Raw genomic sequence first — 26,672 nt, 5'->3', positions numbered from 1 at the left:
AGGGCTGAGAGCCCTACAACTTCCCTTTAGGGAAGAAAAGTATCACGTGGGCGTATCAGTAGGGCCAATAGGTCCATAGTCCTAATTCAAGGGATGAATTAGCGACTGTGGGTAATGCTGGCTGAACGGCTATTGTTTTGAATAAGTCCTATTGTTTATTCCTTACAATTAGATAGGCCTATTTTAAGAAAATTATATAAAGAATTGACTGAGAAATCGACTTTTTATCAAATTGTAACATTTTCGTATATAATAGTAGAGATATATAAGATATAATTTACTTTTAATTTTATTATTATAATATCTTACAGTTTATCTTATCTATTCTATTTACTTTATCTATTTTATCTAAGAAATATACTATACTTTATAAGAGACTTTTATAGAATTTTGTATAAGAAGAGTTTCTAATATTAAAGAGATATTCTAATAAGTTAAGACTATTTTCTATACTATCTAGAATAATACTTATATTAATACAAAGATTATAAAAACTAGATCTCTATCTCTATCTTATCTAAGTATATATATTATTTAAGAATTTAGATAAGTCTAGCTTTTCTAATTCTAGTAATAATCTATCTTTAGAGTTATCTTTAAGATTATCTATATTCTTATTGTTATCAATATAGAAGATAGTAATTATCTTATTCTTCTTTTATTCTTTTAATATAAAGATAATTGAATCTAAATTATAATTATTAAGAATATTCTAGTATTTTTTACTGATAATAGAATAATTAGTTATATTTAAAGTAGTTATACTTGAAATATATAAAGATAACTTTAGTAATAGTAGTAGATATCTTAAGAACTAGTAAATAAATACTTAGTATTAATATTATTAGTTATAACTAAGAGAGAATCTCTAGCTATCTAATAGAGAATAGAAAACTAATTATAATAAGATTTCTAGTAAATAAAAATATTAATATATTCTATAGTATCTAGAATAGTATTAGCTTAATTTAACTTTAATAAGTTATATATTTTTAATATGTAAATATATCTTAAATTCTTCAAATATCTCTACTATAAATAAGAGTCTCTAGTATTTAGAGACAAGCCTTGGTGATCCTCGCTTCGCTCGGATTGCTAAAGGGTGGGCTGGGCAGCCTTACAGGGCCGTTCGCAGGGCCGTTCGCAGGGCCGTTCGCAGGGCTGTTGACAGGGCTGTTTTATAGACTGCCTCGCACTTGCGCGCTCGGCTGTAGGGCCGTTGGCAGACTTGCTCGTAGGCTCGCTCGTAGGCTTGCTCATAGGCTTACTTACAGGGCCGTTTGCAGGGCCGTTTGCAGGGCCGCTCGCAGGGCTGTTCGCAGAGCCGTTTGCAGGGCTGTTGGCAGGGTGGTTGGCAGAATGGTTGGCATGGTTGTTTGTAGGGTGGTTTGTGTGTGGATAGGGCATAAAAATCACATGATCTAGGGCTAAAAGTATAGAAATTTTGATGGGGTAGGACTGCTAAGTCAGCTGAATAAAAGTAGAGTAAACTATTTATATAAGAAAATACTAAAATAAATATTTAAAAATCTATAAAAATCAGAAATAGATATTTTAGACTAAAAATAGGATTAAACTATAGTAGAAAATCTAATCTATTTATAGAATTTTAAATTTATTAGAAATTTTAAAAATTAAGTCTATAAAGTTAATATATATAATATTTCTCTCTTTTCTTTATATCTTGTCTATTTAGGCAGGTGGGGCTATGAATTTAATATCGAATAAAAGGCAGAGCTTTGCTATATTGGATAAGCCTATTTCTAGAAAAGTTTATAAAGAATTAACTGAGAAGTCGACTTTTTAATTAAATTGTAACATTTTCATATATAACACTAGAGATACTATAAAAGACTTTATCTAAATTTAATAGTGATCTAGAGATTATTAATAATATATTAATAGCTAGAATCTAACTATCATAGAAGTAGAATATCTTAAAGATAGTTTAGTACTTCTTATACTAGTTAGTATTATTATTGAATTATATATTCTTTTTAAACTTCTTAATTATTAGATTTAGAATAGTTATAATTATATAGATATAGTCTTTTATCTAGTAGATATAATAATAGTACTTTTAGAGCTTCTAATATATATTCTTAAAATTTTAAGAATCTTCTTCTTCTAAAGTATTTACTTTTATACTAGTTAATTAAGTAAATGATCTAGATAATTTAAAGATTATTATAGATATTATAGATCTTATAAATAGTAGATTTACTATTTTTAGACAGATAGATTATATAAAGAAAAAATATATAGAAACTTAAGAAGATACTCTATCTATTTCTATTTTATTATAGTAGACTAAAAATAATCAATATTATTATAATTATAGTACTAAATAAAGCTTTAGATTAATTAATAAAAATTAAATATCTAGTAATTTATAAGATAGAATAGGTTTTAGTAAGTTTTATAGTTAATAAGAAGATAATAGACTAAGCTAAATTTAAGTTATTAAATAAGCTAAATCTCTTATAGTATTATGAACTTAAATTTATAAATTATGACTTACAAAATCTTTATTTAAAAATTATTATAGTTAATAGAATAGTCTAGAGATTGTTTATATTAATCTTTTGTAAATAGCTTCATAGAATTATCTTTATTAGTCTTTTATAAATAGTTTCTAGAATATATCTTTTTCAGAATTCTTATAATATTAGAAAAAGATGTTAAGATTTCTTCTATTATTCTTCTTTATATATTTAATAGTATTATAAAAAATTTCAATCTAAAGTTTCTATAAAAGAGTATTAACTATGAACTAAATTATATAAGTAAAATAGAGAATATAGTACTAGAATTAAATAATCTTTAAAAGATTAGACTTAATTAAAGTATTATAAAGCTAAATACTTTTAATAAGCTAAGTTTAGACCTTAGATAATATTATACTAAATATTAAACTATTATTACTAGTATTATTTGTTATTATATATAATAAACTATAAAAAAGATTATATTTATATAAGATTAATAGAATAATTATAACTATATTCTTACTAGTTTAGAATCTAGATAGTAGTAAGAAGCTTAGCAGAACTTTATAGTAATTTATATCTTTTATTAGAAAATATCCAGTTAAGATAAGAAATACTTTCTAGCTAGAACTAATCTAGTAGTTTACTATAATTAATATATATTTAGTATCCAAGAATGTTAATAATAATTATATATATATCTTTAGATTATTCTAAAAAATATTTTTTCAATCTGTACTTAATTAAGAAATTTAACTTTTAGTAGAAGTATAAAGTTGTAAAACTAATTATTTGTTTAAATTAGATATATCTAACTATTTAAAATAGTAGATAATAAATAACTATAAAATATAGGACTTCATTCATTATAAACTATAAAGATCTAGAAATAATAATAATTAGAAAAATTTATCTAAGAATAATAAGAAAATATTTATAATAATTCTTTACTTAGTATCTATATAATTATATATTTAGATATATTCGATAATATCTTCTTTTTTTTTATAAAAATAATAGTTTATAGAACTAGTTTCTAAGTTTTTATATCTTAGATATTATAAAATATAAAGATATACTTATTAATAGATATAAAAAATTCTATTAGAGAATAATATATCTTATTAAAAGTTATTCTATATTTTCTAATAACTTCTTTTAATTAAAGAGAAATAATAATTTTTAAGCTTATTTAAAAAGTCTAGAAAAGATTATCTTTTATTATTAATTCTATAAGATAGAAAATATTTCTTAAAAAGTTTAATAAAAAATAATCTTTTAATTTTATATAATATAAATAATCTTAAGATTTTTAAAAAAAAGAAAAGATTTAACTTAAAAAAGTTATCTTAACTTAAGAATTATTATAATTTATAAAGATCTAAGAAATAGAAGAAAAGAATTTAATAGTATTTTTCAAAAATAAACTAAATAAATATAGTTAACTTATAATTTTAAGAATACTCTATATATAGTAGATATACAAAGATAAAAGTAGAAAAACTGTATAAAAATAGTATTACTTTAATTATAGAAATACTTTTATATAAATATAATCTATTATATTCTTATATACTATTAAAGATATCTACTATATCTTTAAGATCTAGTTATCTTATGAATAGAAAATTATATCTAGAATCTAGAAATATAGAAAAACTTTATTCTCTAAATAGAGCTTAAATAATATAGTAGACTAGAATATAGAAGATATCTATATAATAAAGTTTTAAAAAAGACTTTTATAAAATCTATTATAAGAAATATAATACTTAATATTTAATTAGATAATTTCTAGATAAAAAAGACTAAGTAGATAGTATAATATAGATTTTTCTTATAAGTTTAATCTATAATTATATAATTTAGTTTTTTAGAATAGAAAAAAAGAATATAATAGACTATCTAAACTAAATATAAAAAAAAAAGAAGTAAAATAAGGACTATATGATTATTTTTTATAGTCTAATTTGTAGTAAATATATAGTTTTAATAGAATAATATGATATAATTAATATATATAGTATAAACTAAGCTATAATTATATATATTTTCTACTATTCTCTATTATAATAGTAATTAGCTTAGAAAAAGCTAAATCTTATTAATACTACTAGGATTTTTTTATTATTATTTAGAGATATAAATATAAAGAGTACTATTACTTGTCTAAGATACTTTTATTTTATTTAATTTAAAAGCTTATTTTTACATAATTTTTAATAATAGTTAAGATAGCTAGATTAATAATTACTCAATCTAGATTTATCTTAACTATACTAAGACTAAAAGAGATATAATAGATAGATGTTAGTATTAAAAATAGTTAAGATAGTTAACTATCTAGTTTTTAGCTATACTATAATCAGATATAAAAATTTCCTTAACCTCATCATAACCTGGCGGTCAGGTATATGATTTCTAAATTAACCTGACCTGACCTGGCTGTTAGCCACACTAAAGCTAATGTACATAATTCTTCTCCTTCTTTCTTGATAACTTGCCTATTTAGGCAGGTGTGACTATGAAATAAATATAGAATAAAAGATAGACTTTTTTATATTAGATAAGCCTATTTTATATTAGATAAGCCTATTTTTAGAAAATCATATAAAGAATTAACAAAGAAATCGACTTCTTAATTAAATTGTAACATTTTCGTATATAATAGTAGAGATATATAAGAGAGATATAAATATTATTAATTAATCTATAGTAAATAATCTACTTACTATATCTAGTCTTTCTAGTTAGTAGATATAAATAGTTAAAGTAGTAGCTATATCTTAATCTGATCTTAATTCTATAGTTACATTATTTTTTAAACCTTAATCTGACTATATGATTATGGTCAGATTAGATTTAAGGTATAACAGTCAGGTCAAGCCACTCTATATATAATTCAATAAGAGTGTCAAGATTATAAATACTAGTAGATATAGTAGAATTACTATATTGTGATATCCTGGTATTGGTCTAGTACAATAGCAGGCAATTCTGTCCCTTGTCACTGCTTTTGGCGGATATCTTGTAGTTCCGTCACCTTGCTAGTTCTGATAATTAACCACATTATGAAATCCGTTTGACCACTACTAATCTATCATTGGTAATAATAATGATTAGTTACTTTAGAAGATAGTTTCTAGATTCTCATTAGTATCCTAATAATAGTAGTATAATTTCTAAGTTAGTTCTAGTAGTTAGTAACTACTTTCTGATAGAGTAGAGAAATCAGGGTTTTATCTTCCCTCTATAGCCCCTAATATAAATTATATAGTAGTCTACAGCTTAGCTACTGGATCTAAGAACACCTACCACCACCCCGGTATTTCTTTCCCAAGTCTCATGTAGCCGCCCAAAGGGCCTTTGGCTGAGGGAGGCACCCGCAGACAAGGCACTTGTAGGTTTTTCCCCTTAGCAAAGAGCCAATGGCCATACCTTCAGCCACACAACATTTTCCGATAATTCTAGCATGAAGGAGACTGTATTATAGCTTTAAGAGTATTTGTAATTAGCCCAAGGTAATTAATTCATGTCGCCTATCACGTCTCAGAGAATTTGGTTCTGGAGGCTAAAGATACCGGGCTCACGAATCATGTTTTTGTTGGTCAGTGCGAAGCGAAGTTAGCAATGCAAATTATGCAAACCCTGGGAGAAGCTTTGATGACAATGAGCTCTATTCGAGTAGCAAAATCCGGTCCCATCGTGTGTGGGACAAGAGTTGGCCGCAAAATACATAACATGATGACTTACAAAATGCCATCAGATGCAATCAGATCTGTATTGAAACAATACCGATGTCTTTCACACTCTCCGAAGCTCAAGGTACACTTGCGATCTGCTTGAAACTGCTCGGGTTATATCCGACTGATTTCGGATTTTTCAGGTTTTGCCTCCCATAGGACTATTGATACCAAGTCTAGTTTCTTGTCGTTCTATTTGCTGTGCAATTCATGTTAAGCAAGGGCACACGCAGAGCTATTCAGTCTCGACATGGGGCTATGCCAGTCAACAGCGTCAAGAGACCAGATTCATTCACTTGCGAAGTGCTCGGGCTTCATCACAGCTAGCTCGAGCGATCGCCTCACGCCCTGGCACATCTGCAGAGACATATGTTGCATATGGTCTGACTCAGAAGCTTTTCGAGGTCTGTTCTAGTCAAGCAGACTACACCATACCGCAGTTGGATAAGAAGGGAGGACAAGTTCCCAAGACCGATGCTGGAGAGGATCTTGGTGTAGGCCAAGGATGGTGGTATAAAGGTTCGCACCTTTTTCATGCTAGGCAGACTGCATGTCCCCATTATATGTTGACAACTGGGTTTTTCTTTAGAATTGGGGCTCTTGCCTACATTCTCAACATGGTCGCAAGTCACTTTCCTGCACATGTACTTACTGACAGCCCGGCTACGTGCTCTGCCATCGCCCGAAAGCCTCCAGACTTACTCACAGCATTTGATTGACCATTTCTCGCACGACGCCGAGCATCGCATGGATGTACTTCATGGCTTGACAAGCCGTGCTATCCGAAATAAATTTCTCAAGGACCTATTTATCCAGTGGCGTGGTGCGTTGGCTGCTTACGATGAGGGTGTCATTAAAGGCGATGCTGTACTTGGAGCTGCGATTTGGAGGAACTTATGGAAAGCCAGTCATACTGCACCCGACGGCGAAGACATGGACTGGACTAAGGTTGCCCTTGTTGTTGCATATATGCGACGGGTCCTGCATGATCTTTCTCATGTCAATGAGGCAGATTTAGCACTTCGATTAGGGCGCAATGATGGAGGGCGGCCTAGTATCTTCTCAGTCTCTCAGGCAGAGAAGAAACTGGTCTACGGATAAAAATGGGTTTGTTGAGGCTGTTTTCCAAGGAATAAAAATGCAAAATGTATTTTCCTCTTGCATCCTTCACCATCACTAGCCCGAACTTCTTACTTCAACTGGTGGTAGTCTGTGTGCAATGCGTCCACTGATAGATCTTACCCTCATTAGATGTAGATGCAGGTCGTGAACCCTCCCAATGTAAACCAGGTTGCAATATATACTCTCAAGATTGGAGAGGATTTGAGAGGCAAAATACGAGCCACATAACCAATTTCTCGCAGGTGACACGAGATGCCATAATGTGATAAGAGCGAGACGGTGAGTGCTTCATGCATCTTTCTTACCGAATAGATCCTTTTCGACCATGGCACGGCAAATAGGATGATAGAAGGCCTTATTTTGCTCGAAAGTTTCGACAGCGACTGGGCGATTGACCTTCTGCAAGCTCCGATACCTATACAAAAATATCAGCTTTGGATCTCTAGGCCGGTGATTAAGTTCCTGCATACAGAGGTCTCACGAATTTCATCCTACCAATCCTGCCAAGCAGCTGCGTTGTTGGTTCAATAACACCGTTGTCACCGGCCTTCAGACCAACTTGGAAATACAGGTTGGCAACTTCTATATTCTCGCTCCTTGCAAGACCATATACTTCCCCCATAAGCCTCGACAATTCCGGAGTGAGTGGTTCCTCAAAGAGAAGGACTTGCTCTAAAAATACTATGATTTGATTGGCCGTCAGGTCCTTGATGTCACTAGAGTCGGGTTTGAAAGGAGAGCCGGGCATGGCCTTCCACTTCCTCGATAGGCTATAGACAACGTCGACAAGCGAGGTATCGAAGTCCGGCTTGGGTGGTAAGCCTGGCGCGTAAAACCATCTATCCCAATCAAGCTCATTCAGAAGCTTGGAGGCTTCCATGTCGGACTGAAAAAACTCTAGTATCGTCGCTTTGAATTCGTATGAATCTAGAGATTTCTCCTTGAACTGTGTGAAGTACTGTATTGAGAGAAGCCAGAGTTAGCAAATGAATTCACTGTTGGGGAGTGAAGCAAATACATGAGGGATGAACTGGTCGAATTTATGCTTGCCCACTAGATTCTCCAGATGGAAAAGGAAGTTAAATCCCTTCTCATATGGAATACTAGAGAACGCATCGTCGGGATCTTTGCCTTTGAGATCCGTGACGAGTTTGGTAAATTCATGGTCATGTCCGAAATGCTCAACTGAATCTGTAAGCGCTTTCCACCCTATAAGCGCCGAGAAGTGTCGATACGATTCGCCATGACTACAGGATTGTTGAGATTAGCATGACTAGTGCATCAAGTTCTGAGAACTTACACCGCAGCAAGTATCTACATCTATGATTAGCGTCTTGCCGACTGGAGGCAAACATGGTGAAGAGATAGACCTACCCTTCTTTCCAGGTAAGTGGTCCAACCCTCGTTAAGCCAGAAATGTTCCCATGAAGCATTGGTCACAAGATTACCACTCCAGCTGTGCGCGAGCTCATGGGCAATGACATCAATATTTTCTCTGTCCTAATTGTTATCGTTAGCGCTGACGAACACCTGGCTAGAGATCCATCTTCGACGCTATACCTTGGAGATAATACTGGGTGTGGCAAAGGTGAAAATCGGATTCTCCATTCCTCCATAAGGGAAACTTGGTGGAAGAATCAAAACATTGTACTTGCCCCAAGCATATGGGTAGACAATTTCCTATGTCGATGTTAGATTTAAAAAGCACCCCGGTATTGAGCTGCAAGCTCACCTCAATTGCCTCGATGAATTTCTCCGTATCGGCTTCAAGTTCCCACTGGCATTCGCCGAGCTTGTCGGGGCTGGTAGCGACAACACTTCGTGGCCCAATCACTGCCTCGGTGATGTCTCTAAGAATAATAGACTTAGTGCATTCCATTCATCAGGTCTGATTCATACCGACTTCGGTAGGCTTACCCGCTGGCCAGAGCGAAAAGGTAGCTTGGGATGGGCACCCGCTGGTGAAATCGATATAATGTCATCGCACTGGGTAGAGGCGTCTCTAACGAGTTGCGGACGGGCAGACCACTCGCAATCACGGGTAGTGGTGACGAGATGTTAAAATCAATCGTTGACTTGACATCGGGTGTATCTTGGCATGGGAATATAGACCGAGCATGAATCGCCTGGCATTGAGAGACTGTTGCAGAGAGCAAGTATATCGAGTGAGTTAGCAGATCAGGTGTCACTCAGAGTGGACCTCGCCCCTAAGACGAAAAGACTAGCGGAGAAAAATGTGCTAACTCACACATATACGGATGCCTCTTGTTAGATGTTTGGGCCGGGGTCAGCCACTGAAGGGCGGTGCATTTCTCGGTGGTCTGAAGAGTGATCTAAAATTGTCCCTCATGTTAGGCCAAATCCGATTTTACTCTCTGATGAAGCACACCTCGATATCGATTGTTTCATTCTCCTTCACACACCGGTCAAGCTTAATCTTCAATGCTCTGCCGTATGGTTCGGAGGGTGGGAGAAGCTCCCAATACAAAGGCCTGCCATTGAGGTTGACGCTGCGAATATCCACATGATTTGAGTCCAAGAGGATCTCCTGCGACTCGCCATTGGTGGCTGACCGGAATGTCTGCGTCACGCTGCCCACGAGCTTTTTCTCGTGAAAAAGGACGTCAAAATTAGCTGTGATATGGGTGCACCGCCAATTATGGTAGTTGCTAAGGGTATTGGGGTCCCTCGGAAAATTGACATTGGCCATACTTCTATATGCAGAAGCTGCAGATAATCGGGCAGTCCAGTATATGCTGATGAGGGGTTGGAAGCTGGGAGTTGAGGAAGACGTGCGAGTTGCGCCCTGCGAAAAGCTTGTGCGCCAGAATAGGGCCAGAGACGCGCCGTGCATAAAAGGGATTAAGGATCAGACAAAAGCACTAAAGAAAGTTTTGTTAAGCACAAGGTATGTGTAACTTACATGATTGCTCCCATAAACAACAGTGATGTGTATTGCACTGGTATATAGTTAGATAAGTACTTAGTTAAACTTAATTCTAAAAAGTAAAAGTAATAAATATTCTATCCTGACTTCTAATATAGAAAATAGAAAAAGGATTATATCTAACTATATGAAAAAGATAATAGTTAATATATTATAGTCTAGACTGTAATCTACAGTAAGAATGATCAGAATTAATTTAATGAGAGTAGAATTTTTAAAATAAAAAGTATAGATATGGGATAAGTATAAGATATATAAGAGTTTGAGACTGATTTCTTTCTAGAATATAGGAGAAAATTACCTTAAAATGTCACAGTGCAAACCCAGAGCACCTACCCGACCCACTCAACCCAACTTGTAATAGTGGAAGACAATAAGTCAGTTTTACAATGATATTCTATTTTAGAGTAGGATTTTAATTAGTTTATTTTATCTTAGGATTTTTATAATCAATTATCTTATAGTAATATAGAATATATCTCTCTACTAATAACTCTAATATGTAATAGTATAATCTGAATTCTAGATACTATATTCATTTTTATAATTATATCTAGTAACTTTTGATTACTCTTTATTATCTGTGACCGCCGCCTCCGCAGCTAGGCGTATTGAGGCCTCTGTGCCTTCCTGGCGTATTAGGGCCTCTGTTCCTTCCTATATCGCCTGGATCGATGCTGTGGGATATAACCTTCCGGCCTCCCAGGCCCTCCATAGAATGAACAACTTCCTCATGACCACTTCTCGCATACAGCGATTTATCACATTATCTTTATCTTTTAATATTTTATATTTTTTATTCTTTTATTCTTATTAGTTTAAATGTTCTAAAATTATTATTCTTGATTAGTTATACTATAATTCTATTAGTTACTTATTTTTCTATCTTCTTTGTCTATCTTTTATAGATTACAAGATATTATTGAACTTTATTCTTATTATATACTTAATAAAATAAATAGATATCTTATAAATTTTTCAATTTTATCTATAATAAATTTATATCTATAGTATTATTAATTAAATTTATAATATATTATTTATATCCAATTATTTATTCCATGATATTTTTTTCTTTACATATTCCTATAATCTATATCTTATTTTTTATTATTATATTTAGACTATTATCTTACCTAGAGTTAACCTAAATTAATTATTCTAATATCTAGATATCTTCATTATTAATATTTATAATAGAAGTAGTTTACTAAATCTTTTAATTTCTAATAAGATGATCTAATTAACTTATATACTAGTTTAATAGCAATATATTATTATAAGCTTATTATTTTTCAAATGTTATAACGTAATCAGTAAGCGAGTGGCCCATGTAAGCGGGTGGCCCAACACGCCAAGCATTCCTTAAAACACGTCAACATTAATCATTTAAATATTTATTATCACCACCAAAAATACCTTAATTACTAAAAAAAGCTATAAATTAAGAGGACTATATAGAATTAGCTATTAAAACTTTTTACAATAGTTGAATTCTATCTACAACTAAAATAGCTGAAGTTTTTAGTATTCTAAAGATAACTCTTCACAGATATCTTAACAGAGTTAAATCATAAACTAATATATATACTAATTTATGTAAATTAAATATTATAAAAGAGGAGTTATTAAAATAGTAGATTATATTTTTAGATAAGTAAAGACTTTTCTCTAGATCCTATCTAATTTATAAAATAGCATCTATTCTGATCTGGAAACACAGTAATACTGGGAAGATCTTAAATAAAGTCTTAGTAGAAGAGAAATAGATATATAACTTTATTAAATACTATAATTTTCTCAAAGTCGTGTTTCTCTTACTATTATTACTATAAATAAGCTCTCTGTAAGAATCTAGTAATTATTAAGGACTGGTTTAATTATATTTAAGCTGTTATATTAAAGTATAGAATTACTAATAAGAATATCTAGAACTTTAATGAAACAGACTTTACTATAGGCTTGGTAACTACTATGCGTGTAATCATAAGATCTAGCTGTAAGAATAAGCCGTCCCTTATATAATCTAGAGATTATGAGTAGATAATATTAATTAAGTATATTAATATCTTCGACTGGGCCTTATCTCTATATATTATTATCAAAGGTAAGGTGTATATAGAGGCATAGTATCAGAGAAATATATCTTATTCTTAGAGAATCAATATCTTGCTAAATAGTTAGATAAGTAATAAAATCAGTTTATACTAGCTTAAATACTATTTTGTTCTTCTTATTAAGAAGAAGTAAGTCAGAAGATATAGTCTCTTAATTCTTAATAGATATTATTCTTATTTAATACCTTATTTTAATAAAATCTACAGTCAGAATAATATTATTTCTATCTATATATCTTCTTACTTCTTATATCTCTATCAGCCTCTAGATATTGCTTACTTCGCACCTTTAAAAAGAGTATATAATAGTCTAATTGAGAAACTGATTTACTAAGATATTTACTATAGTAATAAGATTGAATTCCTAGATATATATCTATAAGCTCGCGAACTTGCCTTCAAAGTATTATCTATATAAAATGCCTTTTTGGTATCTAGATTAGTTCCTTTTCAGCCAGACAAGGTGCTTAGGAAGTTGGAAATCTATCTATAAGAAAACTCCCCTATGGGAAGTTAAACTACTACCTCTACTATACTAAGAATACCTAAGAACATAAGGTAATTAAAGAAATATAAATTTATAATTAAGATAATATTCTATAAATATATATAAAGTCCCCCAGAACTAATAAGAGATATGTTATTATATATTATTAAGAGCTATAAACTTATATTTAACAGAGTAGTCTTACTTGAGTAGGAAAATCATAATTTATAAGCTATAGAGGACTATTAAAAAGATAAGAAAAAACAGAGTTATTACTAAATAGCTGGCCTTAACAGTACTACTATTTATAAAGCTATTTAGACATTCCAGTAAGTTTATAAGAAAAATAAAGCTCTTAAAAGTTAATCAGCTGATTTTAGAAATAGTAAAGAACTACCTTGCTGCCGCGCGCCACCTTACTATTCTGATTATAATAAAATCAGCTATAGATAAACAAGATGTCCTTTAAGAGGAAAATACCAAGAAAATACGATTTAAATAGTATAAATACATTGATTTTTAGCTTCAAAATTGTATATAGACTGGAATACTTAGCGTGTTGGGCCACCCGCTTACATGGGCCACTCGCTTACCGATTACGTTATTTATTCTTATTTTTATTAACAGTACTTTTTAATAGAGATATTGAATATCTTCTTTAATATATTTATTAAGAATAAAGTCGATGAATTAGATATAGAATAGTAGTTGTTTCTAGTCTTAAGACTAATCTAATCTCTTAGAAGAAATTATAAGACTCTGGATTAAATATATAAAAGATTTTAAATTATCAATATTATAATGATTATACGCATAATATATAGATAGATTAAAAGTATAATAATAGACTATAAAAGTTATCTATAATGATTAGACTTTTTCTTTTATATAACTATTTCTAGTAGTACTATAGTAGTATAATAATACTGTTCTAAAGTAGACTAGTCTATTTTATAAAGATAGTAATAATAGATATAATTCTAAGTAAATCAAGATTAGTGATACCTATTGTGCTTTAATACTAGTGTACTTTAAGATATAATATTTTTCTACATAGAATATTAATATTATAGTTGTATTTAAATCTTTTTTCCAATATGATTATTATAATTATATTAAATTTTTATTTTTTATATATTTTAGTATTATTTACTTATCTAATAGTCTTTGTTCCTACTAGTATAAGATATAGATATATATTTTAAATTCTTAGTATTATCTTAAATACTAATATATTACTAGAGTTTAACTAACAAATTAGAATATCTAGATAGTCTACTCTTTATCTTCTGATTGTTTATTCTTTTATTACTAATTTTTATAATATATAAAGTATCTTTATAGTTTAATAAAGAATTATAACTCTTCTAAAAGAGAGACTTTTATTCTCAGCTATATTTTTGATATATTATTATTAGTAAAATACTACTAATATAGTACTAGAAAGTTAAATTATTAGTATATTCTTTTTTCTAAATCTATTCTAGATTTGATTTTTTTCTACTATATTAGTATGTAAACTGAATATAATTTAGATAACTATAAGAATACTCGAAAATAATACTAATCTTACTATACTTCCTAAATAGATTAATCTTCTTTTAATTAAGAAAGGTCAAGAAGTTTAGAATCTATTATTATATTCTATAGTAGACTATACTATAGCTACTTTAGTGTATAGGTTTATAGATATTAAAAAGGTGTGTTAAATAGAATACTAGATATCTATCATAATAAGGAAAACTATATCTATAAGTTATAATAAGATGATAAAGACTTAATAATGATTTATTGTAAAAATATAGTAATATACTATAAGTTTATTACTAGTTATTTTATTCTAACTATCTGGACTAGAAATAACTTTAAGTTTCTTTATCTTTTATTTAATAATATTAACTTTTACTTTAATTATTAGCTATAGCTATCTTTCTAGATAATATTATCTGGGATATAACTCATATATATACTAATAATCAGAGAATAAAAAAGCTACCAGTCTAATGATTAAAGAAGACTTTTTCTATAGAGATAGTTAGAAAATTATAGGATTAGTTTTAGTTTACTAGCATTTATACTATATTTTAATACTCTAGTACTAGTAAATTACTTTTTTCTTTTTATCTATAGAATATATACAATCTAGATCTTTCTAGTATTACTTTAATTATAGTTTATATATATAGGCATAATCAAAATAAATTTTTCATATAGTAGATCTATATTTCTTTTATTATAATTTTATTCTTTACTATTATCTAGATCTATTATAAATAATATTTTTATATTATCTTTTCTAGATTTCTAGAATTTTAATAAAAATATATAGATGTTATCTGATCAAGTATATTTCTTAGATAGATATAAATAGAATATTTATGTTTTATAGCTTATAGAATTCTAAGGAATTCTATAAATTTTAGAACTAGTTTCTAAGTAGTTTCTGTAATGGTGGAAGACGGCAAGTCGATTCTGCCCTGTTGTTCCGCCTTGGGCGGATCTTAGTTCATCCCATCTCGGGATCCTGGAAGAATCAACAACTTTATAATAATATAAGAAATATCCCTAACAATAACTTTGATATATAGTAGCATGTCCCGGGTTCTAGATACTATATATATTTCTATAATTCTATCTAGTAACTCTTAATTACTCTTTATTATCTCTATCTTCTGTATTTCTTTATCTAATTTATCTTTTATTCTTATCTATCAATAATAGATATCTATAGTCAACACCTCCTCCTTAGTGAGTTATGCTTTAGTTTTGTTAGTTGTCTATCTTTTTATCTTTTGGCAGACTGGCAGATCACCTGACTATCAGGCCCTAGCCCTAAGCCCCCTGATTGAGCTATCTGAACCATTGCTGCAGCCCAGTCCATTCCTTCTTGGTTATTTCACCCCTGCATTCTCACCCTGTATTTATTGAATATTTCAGCTTTCTAATTAGGAAATAAATAAATAAAGGATTTGGCTTAAATAAGCTGCTTTATTCTATTATTTCCTAGGAAGTCAAACCAGTTGACCTAATAAAACTAATTGTATATTGAAATTAGTAACTTATTTATTTTCATATTTATTAAATCTTTGATTCTTCTACTTTTAATTATGTTTTACTTTAATCTTGCTTTTATCTTACTTCTATACTAAATTTGTATAGAAAAGTAAAAGTTAAATAAAAGTCTAATAAATCTTATTTAAAAAGAAATAAAATTCGAATACTTTTCTATCTATCTTTTATAGACTATAAGTATCTATCTTTTATAGACTATAAGTATCTATCTTTTATAGACTATAAGACATTATTAAGTCCTACTCTTATTATATAGCTTGTAAAGTAAGTAAAGACTCTATATTTTTCTAAATTTTATCCATAGTAAACTTACTTCTGTATATCACTACTAATTATCTATATTATTTATTATTTTTTACTAATTATTTATTCTATATTTTTCTTTCTACTTATTCTATATTGTATAATCTATTCTTTTATTATTTTATCCAGATTGTTTTAATATTCAGATATTTTGATTATTAATATCAAAATAGAACTAGTCTACAAAATTAGTCAGTGCCTCATAAAATCAACCAGTTAATATACATACTAGTTTGATAGCAATTTATTATTATTATAAGCTTATTATCTCTTATATCTTGTACTACTTTCTATCTCTATTTAAAAACTATCTTTATTCTTTATCATAGAATATAGATTAATTAATGTTTAATAAATATATTTAATGTTTCTTTAAATATACTAAATATCTTCTTATCTCTAAACTATTTCTTATTTAGATATAAGATTCTTATTCATAGAAGTCTTCTATTAACTTTATTAAATCTAAAATCTTACTTAAATAAAGTTAAGATTAATAATTTATTTATTAATATTAGTTTTCTCTTATATCTATACTTCACTAGATACTACTAGAGTTTATTATTTATAAGAAGATATTAATCATAAAATATCTAGAAAGTATCTTATATGAGATTTATTAATTAAATACTTTATTAAGTATAATCTTGTAGTTGATACGCTGGGCTCGAAGCCCCCTCTCTCTAGATGCTGAGGCATCAAGACAATATAACCATGTAAAGTTGTTTGTTTTATTATCTCTCAAGCTATATAAGATTCTAAATATAGATTAATAGAAGATAGTAGAATAAGGAAGAAAGAATTAGTATCTTATAAAATATAAGAAAGAAAAGTTATTTAATAAGTAGTCTTCTTATTATTTTATAATATTCTTATTATAATTTACTATATAAGTTTATTAGAATAATATAAGTTATTATTTTTATTATTATCTTTAGTAAAGTTATTCTTATAATTAAGTATCTTTAATAAAGCTATTCTTAGGAATAAGATAAAAACTAATGGTATCTTTATTATTATCTAGTATAGTTATATTCTTATACTACTAGAGAAGTAATATAATTATATATTTTTTCTGATATATATCCATATTTTTTTACTATTTATTTATAATATTCTTAAGAGTATCTTCAAGAAAAATTAATAAGAATTATAAATTCTATAAGTATAGTTTAGTAGTTTAGAATAATTCTATTTATTTAGTTAAGTATAGTAATAGCTACTATAGAACTTATAATAAGAATATAGTAGTTTTCTATAGAAATAGTATTTTATTATTTTTTATTCTTATTATTAGTATTAAGTACTAGATTAATAATATCTATATTAGATTAGTTCTAATGAATATAATAGTAGAGATAATTATAGTTATAATTTTACTAAAATTCTAGAACTAGAATAATATACTATTCTAATATAAATTTATCTAAGAATTTAAAATTATTAACTCTATATTAAGTAGTATTATCTAGATTCTAATATCTAATATTCTTCTAGAATATTTAATAAAGCTAGAAACTAGAGTTACTAATATTTTTCTCTTTATAGTATGAGCTATACTATTAATTAATTTTAATAGATTAAGTCTAATACTAGTCTTTTATATAGATAAGAGTATCTATTTAGATAAAAGATTAGATCTATTATCTAATTTTAATAGACTAAGTCTAATCTTTATTTTTATATAAAAAGATTAGATGTTATCTCTAGAGTAGATATCTAAAGTATTTAGATAATTATTTTAAAAAGCTTCTAGATACTAATCTCAACTATTTCTTTAATCCAAATAGAGAAAGGTATTACTAGTCTTAAGTATTTTAGATATTTTATTAGAATCAGAAAATATAGTTAATAAGTAGCTTTAGAACTAATAGAATAGAATTATCTTTCTAACTATCTAGATCTATATCTAGTCTAGAACTAAGTAGTTAATTATCTTTATCCTATATAATATAAATATTTAGTATTTTAACTAATAATTTTATTGAAATCTAGTTAGTAGTAGTAAAGGGATAGTTTTTTTATTATTCTTATTATAAATATAAAATATTATATAATTATTATTATAAGAATATTATATATTAGTTTTATTTTAACTTATTCAGCTTATTTTAATTAAAATAGTTTATAATATTATAATTTATTATAATAATAAGTATTTATATCTATTACTAATTTTATAGATATTCTTAGACTAAATAAGATAATATTCTATCTATATACTATTTTTTAATAAATTATTAGTCTTTATTTTTTATTATTCTATTAAAAACTAAGACTACTAGAAGTAAATAGTATTTCTATAGAGAATATTTTTGTCTTATATAATAGAATACTACTAGAGATTATAGATAGATTAAGATAATTTTATTAATTAGAAATTTATCTATATGAAATAGATTCTTATAAGTAAAGTTAATATTATACTTTACTTATTTAAATACTAATAAAAGCTTGAATATAAGATAAATAAGCTAGTTAGATAGATATATATTATATAATAACTATCTAGAGATAATTAGGTTCTAGTATTTAATTACTAAGAGTCTTTCTATTTATATAACTTAATTATATTCTATCTATTTAGTCTTATTATTCTTTATCTTTCTAGATATAGATATAACTAGATCTTTATTACTAAACTTCTATATTCTAATATAGATAGTCGTCTAGTTAACTAATATATACTATTTCTATATTACTAGTACTATATTCTCTAGAAATATAATAGTTTTAGAAATAAAGAAAAAGTTATTTATAATAGTATCTAGAAAAATAAGATTTTTAGAAAGATAATTTAAATAGTATCTAAAGTATATTATAATATTCTAAGAGAGAGAAATAAGTAAATACTTATAAATAATAAAATAGAAAAATAAAGTATTAAAGAAGAAAAGATTTAAATTATATTATAAGAAGAATAAGATAATGGTAAAAAAGAAATAAATTAAGAAAGAGAAGTATTACTAAGTAAATAGAGAAGTATTTATATAGTAAGTACTTAGTAAATAATTACTAGATAGATTAGATAGTCTACTTAAAGTTCTATATTAAGTTTACTATATTAATATTTATCTTATTTATCTATTTGTCTCTCTTAGGACTATATTTAGTAAAGTAGACTAGATACTTAGTTACTTTTATACTATCTTATTTAAATCTTTTCTGTATTGATCTACTTATAAGAGTATAGTTAATCTTATGTCTACTACTATTTTAATTATTTTTCTATTAATAATCTTTCTATATAGAAGATAATTAAGTATATTAGTAATTATAAAAGCTTTTAGTTTTAGATATTAGCTTAAGTTATACTACTAAGATAATAAAATAGATTTACTAATTTAGTAGAATTTTAAGATAATATACTAATCTTCTAACTCTTTTTAAAAATATAAAGTAGATCTATATATCAAGAGTTTGACTTATTTTTAATTATCTTTAGCTTATCTTTACTTATTAAGAGACTATATCTCTTATAAAATTTAAAAGAAATATTATTTTCTATTTTAAATTTTATAGATTAATAATTTCTATCATAGATATACTTTATCTAAATAACTATAAACTTATATACTTCTTTAGTATCTAGATAGAACTTAAAATACTATTCTATAAGTAAATATCTAGTCTATATTTAGAGATTATCTAGAGATATACTATATATAAGACTATATAGACTTATCTTTATAATTAAGCTAGATAAACTATTAATCTAGCTAATAAATTAAAATAAAAATTATACCTAGCTAGTATAGTAATTCTATATTATATACCATACAAAAATATCAATTTTTGGATTTGAACTTTAAAAATTAATAATTTAATCAATTCTCAATATTTCTTAAACATTCTTGAGGATTTAAAAATTTAACTATTTATTAGATTTTTAGGTATATTTTTAGAATTTTTAAACCTAATTTAGAAATGCTATTCTAAAAAAATCTTTTTTTTTAGAATTAAGTACTATACTAATTATTTATTCTTTTTCTTTAAAGGAAAAATAGGCTTTAGTTAAAATATATCTCTATATAGAAAAAATATAGTTAGACTCTAAAGACTATTATCTAAATTTTACTAAATTATTATCTAATTTATAGCTTCTTTTTATAAGATAAATAGATCTACTTCTCTTCTATAGTTATTTATATATACTATAAGTATAGCTGTTTCTTAGACTATTATTTCTCTGTACTCTAAGTAAAATCTCTATATAATTTATAAAGTTTAAATAGTCCCTAATTCTATTAACTATTCTATCAACTATCCTGCCAACTATCCTGCCAATCACCCTGTGAACGGCTCTGCGGACGGCCTCATAAACAGCCCTGCCAATAGTCCTGCCAACGGCCTTGCCTATATAGAAACAGCCCTACAAGCAAGCCTACGAGCAAGTCTACCAACAAGTCTACTAATAGCGCTATGAATAGTTCTATAAATAGTCCTACAAAAAGCCCTGCCAACAGCCCTACCTATAAAGAAATAGTTCTGCGAACAAGCCTGCGAGCAAGCCTACTAATAGCCCCACAGCCGAGCGCATAAGTGCGAGGCAGCCTATAAAACAGCCCTGTAAATAGTTCTGTGAACAGCTCTGCTAACAGCTCTACTACTGATTCTACAAGTAAGTCTACCACCAGCCCTGCAAGTGAGTCTACAACCGGTTCTGCGAGCAAGCCTGCCACCGGCCCTGTAAGGCAGCCCAGCCCACCCTTTAGCAATCCGAGCGAAGCGAGGATCACCAAGGCTTGTATATATATATTAGAATATTACTTTGATTGTTTAATTTATTCTCTCTATCTATCTATCTATTTATAGATAATATATAGTAAAATAGTACTATTATATATTTAGCTTCTTAAATATTCTAGACTAGAAGCTACTAAGAAATTAAGTATCTTAATTAACCGCGCCAGCTACACCAAACAGCACGCCACCATTGAATTATCGATCAGGAAGAGTGGAAGATTATCTATAACTCTATTCTCTTTTGATCTATTGCTTTTTTACAGTATTTCCAATCCTTATGATTATATAGTAGCTTAATATTATCTAAAATACTCTTTAGAAAGCTAATATAGTCTTAAATTAGAGTTAACTACTATTATAAAAATTTATATATATATATAATAGTTATTAATAATATTCTTAAGTAATTTAAAAAAGAGTAGAAAAAAATAAATATTAATCTATTAAAATTAATCTTTCTTCTATTAATTAAAAATCTTATTAATTTTACTAATTAGATTATAGAGACACTCTTAGTAGATATTATTTATAAAAGTCTTAAGAAAATTAAAAGTACTCTTTAAATATAGATAAATTAGTAGTTATAGTTTACTAAAATTATAAATACTCTTAGTATCAGATCTATAGCTACTACTCCTATAGAAATACTAAAGATATACTTGTATATTAATATTATCTATTATATAATTAATATTACTGTGGATCTTCTTTATAACGAACCTCGGCATAACGAATTCCTTGATATAGCGAACTCCCCGCCCTCAAATTTTCCGCCCACATACAAAATTCGTTGGTTTCGCTATATAACGGAATTCGTTTGATGAAGCCTTTCCTACATACAAAATTCGTTATATCAAGGAATTATCACGTGCTCTTGACGTCATTTTTGACGCTAAAATAGGTTATGAACCAATTATAAACTCCAAAAAATCTGTCTTATGTACTCACAGGCAGCTAATATCTTAAGCCAGCAACTTAAGCCTCAAGCAATAGTTCAAAACTATATATAATCAATAAATTATAGTATTATCTATATCAGAAATCCTTTTATCCAAATACTCGTCATTAGTTACTATTCCAGAGCAATTTAGAGACTTAAAAAGACAGCGTACAGAGTACTTAAGCTTCAGACCTGGAAAGAATAGCAGAATTAGACTAATTTAACCCTTCTTCAGCTCCTTAGGTGCAAGGGACAGTCCTTAAAGACGTTGAAGGTAAATAGCAAGAAGCAGATCGATATACGCAGCTTTTTTAATTGAATTACGATAGCTATAGCACTTTTTAGACCTCATGGAATCCAGCTCTCTGATTGGCCAGTTCAAAATTAGTCATTCCTCGCTGCAACGAATTCCTCGCTGTAACGAATATGCCGGGCGTGCGCGATTAATTCGTTATATCGAGGATCCACTGTATTATCTTAAGATTGATATAAATAACTAGCTTATAAAGATCTAAATTAATATAATCAATATTAAAAATAAGTTAATTAGCTTAAATAGTCTACTAGTATAGTTAATACTTACTAAGAATCTTATTATTTATATATATAAGACTATAGACTCTATAGTTAATCTACTATAGTATAATAATAGAGCTCTAGTAGACTATATTAATAAAAGTATTACTAATAGAAAAATTAGATAATTATTTATTATAGAATTCTTACTAGTTTTATACTATCTAGTAGTATTATAATTCTTATAGCTAATAATCTTAAAGATTTCAAATATCTTATCTATATATAAATATTCTTAGTTAAGATACTTAATCTAAATAAAATAATTAAGTAATATTAATACTTAATTATAGTATATAGTATAGATATTAACTATATTAATAATAGAGACTCTATAAAACTATAGAGATTTTTAATTAAAAGAATTAAGACTACTACTATTAGTTGTCTAACTATAATATCTATTAAGATTATATATATTAGTTAAATATAATCATAGAAAAATATTATTAAGAAGAGTAAATTCTCTATAGTAGTAGTTAGATTTAATAATTAAAGTATAATAAATACTCTTCTTTATAAAGACTTTATACTTAATAGTAAATACTTTAATATTAACTACTATAACTATAATTAGTAGTTCTTATAATACTTTAGATATTAGAAATATAGTTATATCAAGTAATACTCTTAAAGAAATAAGATCTATATATATTATACTAGACTATATAAATTACTAGACTATATATTTAAGAATAATAAGATATATACTAAGTATATAAACTATAGCTTAAAGTACTTTATCTTTAATTATATCTATATTAAGAAGAAGAAATATCTTAAGACTATTTAATAATATTAGCTAAATATATCTATACTATATATTAAACTTATTAGTAGTAGTAATACTACTACTTTAATTAAACTAATTAATATTATTTCTAAGTTAAGCTCTAAACTAACTTAATTATAATATATCTACAGCTATTTAACTATAAAGACTAAGATTAAAATAACTTATAGTAAGAGCTGTTGTAAATTAACTATAAAGCTAAAAATTATAGAGATCCTAGCTATAGAGATTCTTATTAAGATAGAAATCTTCTATAGTAAATAGTTAAAGTAATATTATAAGAAGAATAACTAAGAAATTATAAAGAATAATATTTATAACTAAAGTTTCTCTATAGATAATATTCTAATATAAACTATAGTAAAGCCTATAGTAGCTTTAGTATATAGTCTTAAGAATATTCTAGATACTATAAAGTCTATAAATTACTACTATAGCTAATACTATAGTTAATTTACTATTCTAAATAAAAATAGTAATAATAAGCTTAGTATTCTTATCTCTAATACTACTAGTTCTACTAAGACTACTAGTTATAAGTAATTACTATAAGTAGCTTAAAATTATATAGATAAATTATAAGAAATCTAATAATATTATAATATATCTTCTTAATAAGAAGAAAGTATAGAATATAGAGCTTATTATTATCTGAGAGTTCTAAATAAACTACTACAGTAGCCAGTTAACTATATACTTTTAGATTCTAGAAGACTATTTCTATCTGACTATAAAACTAATACTTAGTATACTAAGATTACTACCTCTTAGACTATAGACTAACTGGTTAATACTCTGCTGATTTCTACCATATACCAGCGCCTACGGGGGTTAGCCAACCGGTAATAAAAGGCTAACTGGGCTGGTAACCCATACAGCTGCTATACCTACTATATTCTTACTAATACAGCAGAGAATAAGAATACCCCTAGCTTATATACTGGCCTCTACTAGACCTGGTCCTTGGTACTAGTTCAGATAATAACTGGTAAGATCACTCTGGGTGCTTACCTGGGTATGATTAGAGCTACTGAATTAACCATATATCTCTATAGATAGGGGTCTTAATTAGTTAAATATATTCTTATTAAGTATCTGAGATATACCTCTCTCTGATAGAGCATCCTCTGGGCTAAGAGAAAGCTTACTAACTTTTGGCGTGTCTTTAGTAAGAAGTTAGTACAGTAAGTGATCTGCTTTATACTATATATCCGGCTGCTGGGCCAGTTCCATAGCCTGACTAATACTATTCTAAATACTATAATTACTGATTTATCTACTACCCCGGCTGTCTTAATTAAAAGACCAAGGTAATAAGAAGTCTGCTAGTAAGTCTAATTCCTTTAGCTAGCTAGCTTTTATTTATTATATCAAGACTATGAGATCTAGGGGCCTTTGGGCCAACTAGTAAAGGAATACTAAGAAAGGACCTGGGTACTGAACTATATAGTAAACTGATAACTATAGCAGCCGCTGATAGAAGAAAGAACCCCTGTAAGGTAGGTATAGAAGTAAAGTATGCCCAGTGGCTATCAACACCACTAGTTCGCTATATGGGGAAGGAATTTACGTGGGACTATAAAGACTACGTGAGAGTTGAAATTTCGAAGGAAAAGAGAAGCCAACTGGCCAACTGGCTGAATATTCTGTTTGTATATAATTTTAACACCCCTACGGCCAGCCCGGCCGCAGGACAGGGACCTGCCGCCACTCGGCCTATAGGGCTGACATATGCGTGTATGAATCAATCAATCAATCAATCAATAATAAACTATAGTAAGTCTACTAAGTATCTAAGTAAGATAATTACTAGCTATAGTATTAACTATATAATACTTTAACTAATTCTACTATATCTAATAATCTTAATAATATCTATTATAATTATAATAAGGAATATAATTATTATAAGAATTAGATTAATATATATTATAGTAATTATTATGATAATAGTTATAATAATTAATAGTTTAACTATAAAAAGAAAGATAATTATATATATCTTATCTTCTCTTTCTCTAATAATAAATCTAATAATTTAGTAGTAATATATAATTATTATTATATTATTTTCTTATTTTATAATAAGTTATATTAATATATTTTATATATAATAATAAGAAATACTAATACTAAAGATCTCTTAAAGATTTTATATTAATCTAAGATAAGCTATATCTTTTATTATCTATAAAGTCTATAGTAAATATAATAGAGAAATATAGACTACTCTATTCAATAATAAGAGATATAGAAGATTGATTTAATAAGATATATAGTTAAAAAGATATATTATCTCTAAAAGTCTCTAATATAGTACTACTAATAAAAAGAGATACTATACTAATATATCTTAATTTATCTAATAATATATTTATCTCTATTAAATATAAAAAAGATATTAATATTAATATACTCTATATATAGTATATAGCTATAACTAGAGTAGATCTTAATAAAAAGACTAATCTAAAAGATATACATCTAGATATAGATTATAGCTCTATTCTTATTAGTAAAGTTTTTATCTTAAATAATAAAAATATCTAGTTTTACTCTATTAATAAAGGTATCTATATTATGAGTATTAATTCTAAGTATACTATAAGTAAATATATTATTATTCATATATATTTTCTAAAGATTATAGAAGAATAGAAGGATATTAGTTCTCTAATTAGGCTTTAAGATATTAAATATTAATATAGTTATATTACTATAAGAGTATTTACTGTAAAAAATTCTAAGTTTAAAGCTGATATACTTATTAGTATAGATATAATTAATTATAAGAATATCTTATTTAATTATTACTATTAAAAAGTATACTTAGAGAACTATATAAATATACTTATTAACAAAAGTACAAACTAAAGAAAAAAGTAAATATATCTATTTATTTAATAAAGTATAATATTATACTAGCTTATAGTATAGTATATATACTAATTTATATAGAGATAAACTTAAGATATACACTATATTTTTAAATCTTTATCTTATAAGAATCTTATAGTCTATATATATCTAATTAATTCAAATTTATTTTTATATAAATAATAAAATAAATCTTATAAAAGATTATAGTAGTAAAATATACTAGATTTAGTATAATTATAAATAATAAATTTACTACTATATATTAAATTAAAGACTATATAACTAAGCTAGTATACTATCTAGGTAAGTATAATTTTAAATACTTACTATAATATTTAGAAAAGCTAAGATACTCTAATCTACTTAGTTTTAATAGATATTAATATTATTATTTTACTTAATCTCTACTTAAGAATATATATTATATCTATAGTAAAGAATAATTTAGTATATACTA

General features: G+C 27.0%; 3 protein-coding genes across 3 annotated transcripts; 1 reads left to right on the top strand and 2 right to left on the bottom strand.

Moving 5' to 3' along the window:
* Nucleotides 1-1,117: 1,117 nt before the first annotated feature.
* BP01DRAFT_386028 (uncharacterized protein) lies at nucleotides 1,118-1,370 on the bottom strand (the record flags this gene model as incomplete). The annotated part of the gene is made up of 2 exons (XM_025577651.1): nucleotides 1,118-1,208; nucleotides 1,273-1,370. The coding sequence occupies 2 exons, from the start codon at nucleotides 1,368-1,370 to the stop codon at nucleotides 1,118-1,120; spliced, it is 189 nt and encodes a 62-aa protein (XP_025427870.1).
* Nucleotides 1,371-6,170: 4,800 nt separating this feature from the next.
* Nucleotides 6,171-7,373, top strand: BP01DRAFT_359980 (uncharacterized protein). Its single transcript, XM_025575803.1, has 3 exons — nucleotides 6,171-6,314; nucleotides 6,376-6,751; nucleotides 6,822-7,373. Exons 1-3 carry the CDS (start codon nucleotides 6,246-6,248, stop codon nucleotides 7,331-7,333), a joined length of 957 nt encoding a protein of 318 aa, XP_025427869.1. The 5' UTR covers nucleotides 6,171-6,245; the 3' UTR covers nucleotides 7,334-7,373.
* A 269-nt stretch (nucleotides 7,374-7,642) lies between these two features.
* Nucleotides 7,643-10,064, bottom strand: BP01DRAFT_386027 (bifunctional aminopeptidase/epoxide hydrolase; the record flags this gene model as incomplete). The annotated part of the gene is made up of 10 exons (XM_025577650.1): nucleotides 7,643-7,769; nucleotides 7,825-8,312; nucleotides 8,373-8,601; nucleotides 8,655-8,668; nucleotides 8,729-8,854; nucleotides 8,915-9,034; nucleotides 9,087-9,204; nucleotides 9,272-9,494; nucleotides 9,603-9,687; nucleotides 9,744-10,064. 10 exons carry the CDS (start codon nucleotides 10,062-10,064, stop codon nucleotides 7,643-7,645), a joined length of 1,851 nt encoding a protein of 616 aa, XP_025427868.1.
* Nucleotides 10,065-26,672: the final 16,608 nt, after the last annotated feature.

Source organism: Aspergillus saccharolyticus (assembly GCF_003184585.1).
Source record: "Aspergillus saccharolyticus JOP 1030-1 unplaced genomic scaffold BP01scaffold_41, whole genome shotgun sequence".
Classification (NCBI taxonomy): Eukaryota; Fungi; Ascomycota; class Eurotiomycetes; order Eurotiales; family Aspergillaceae; genus Aspergillus; species Aspergillus saccharolyticus.
This window is presented reverse-complemented; position numbering and strand designations above follow the sequence as displayed.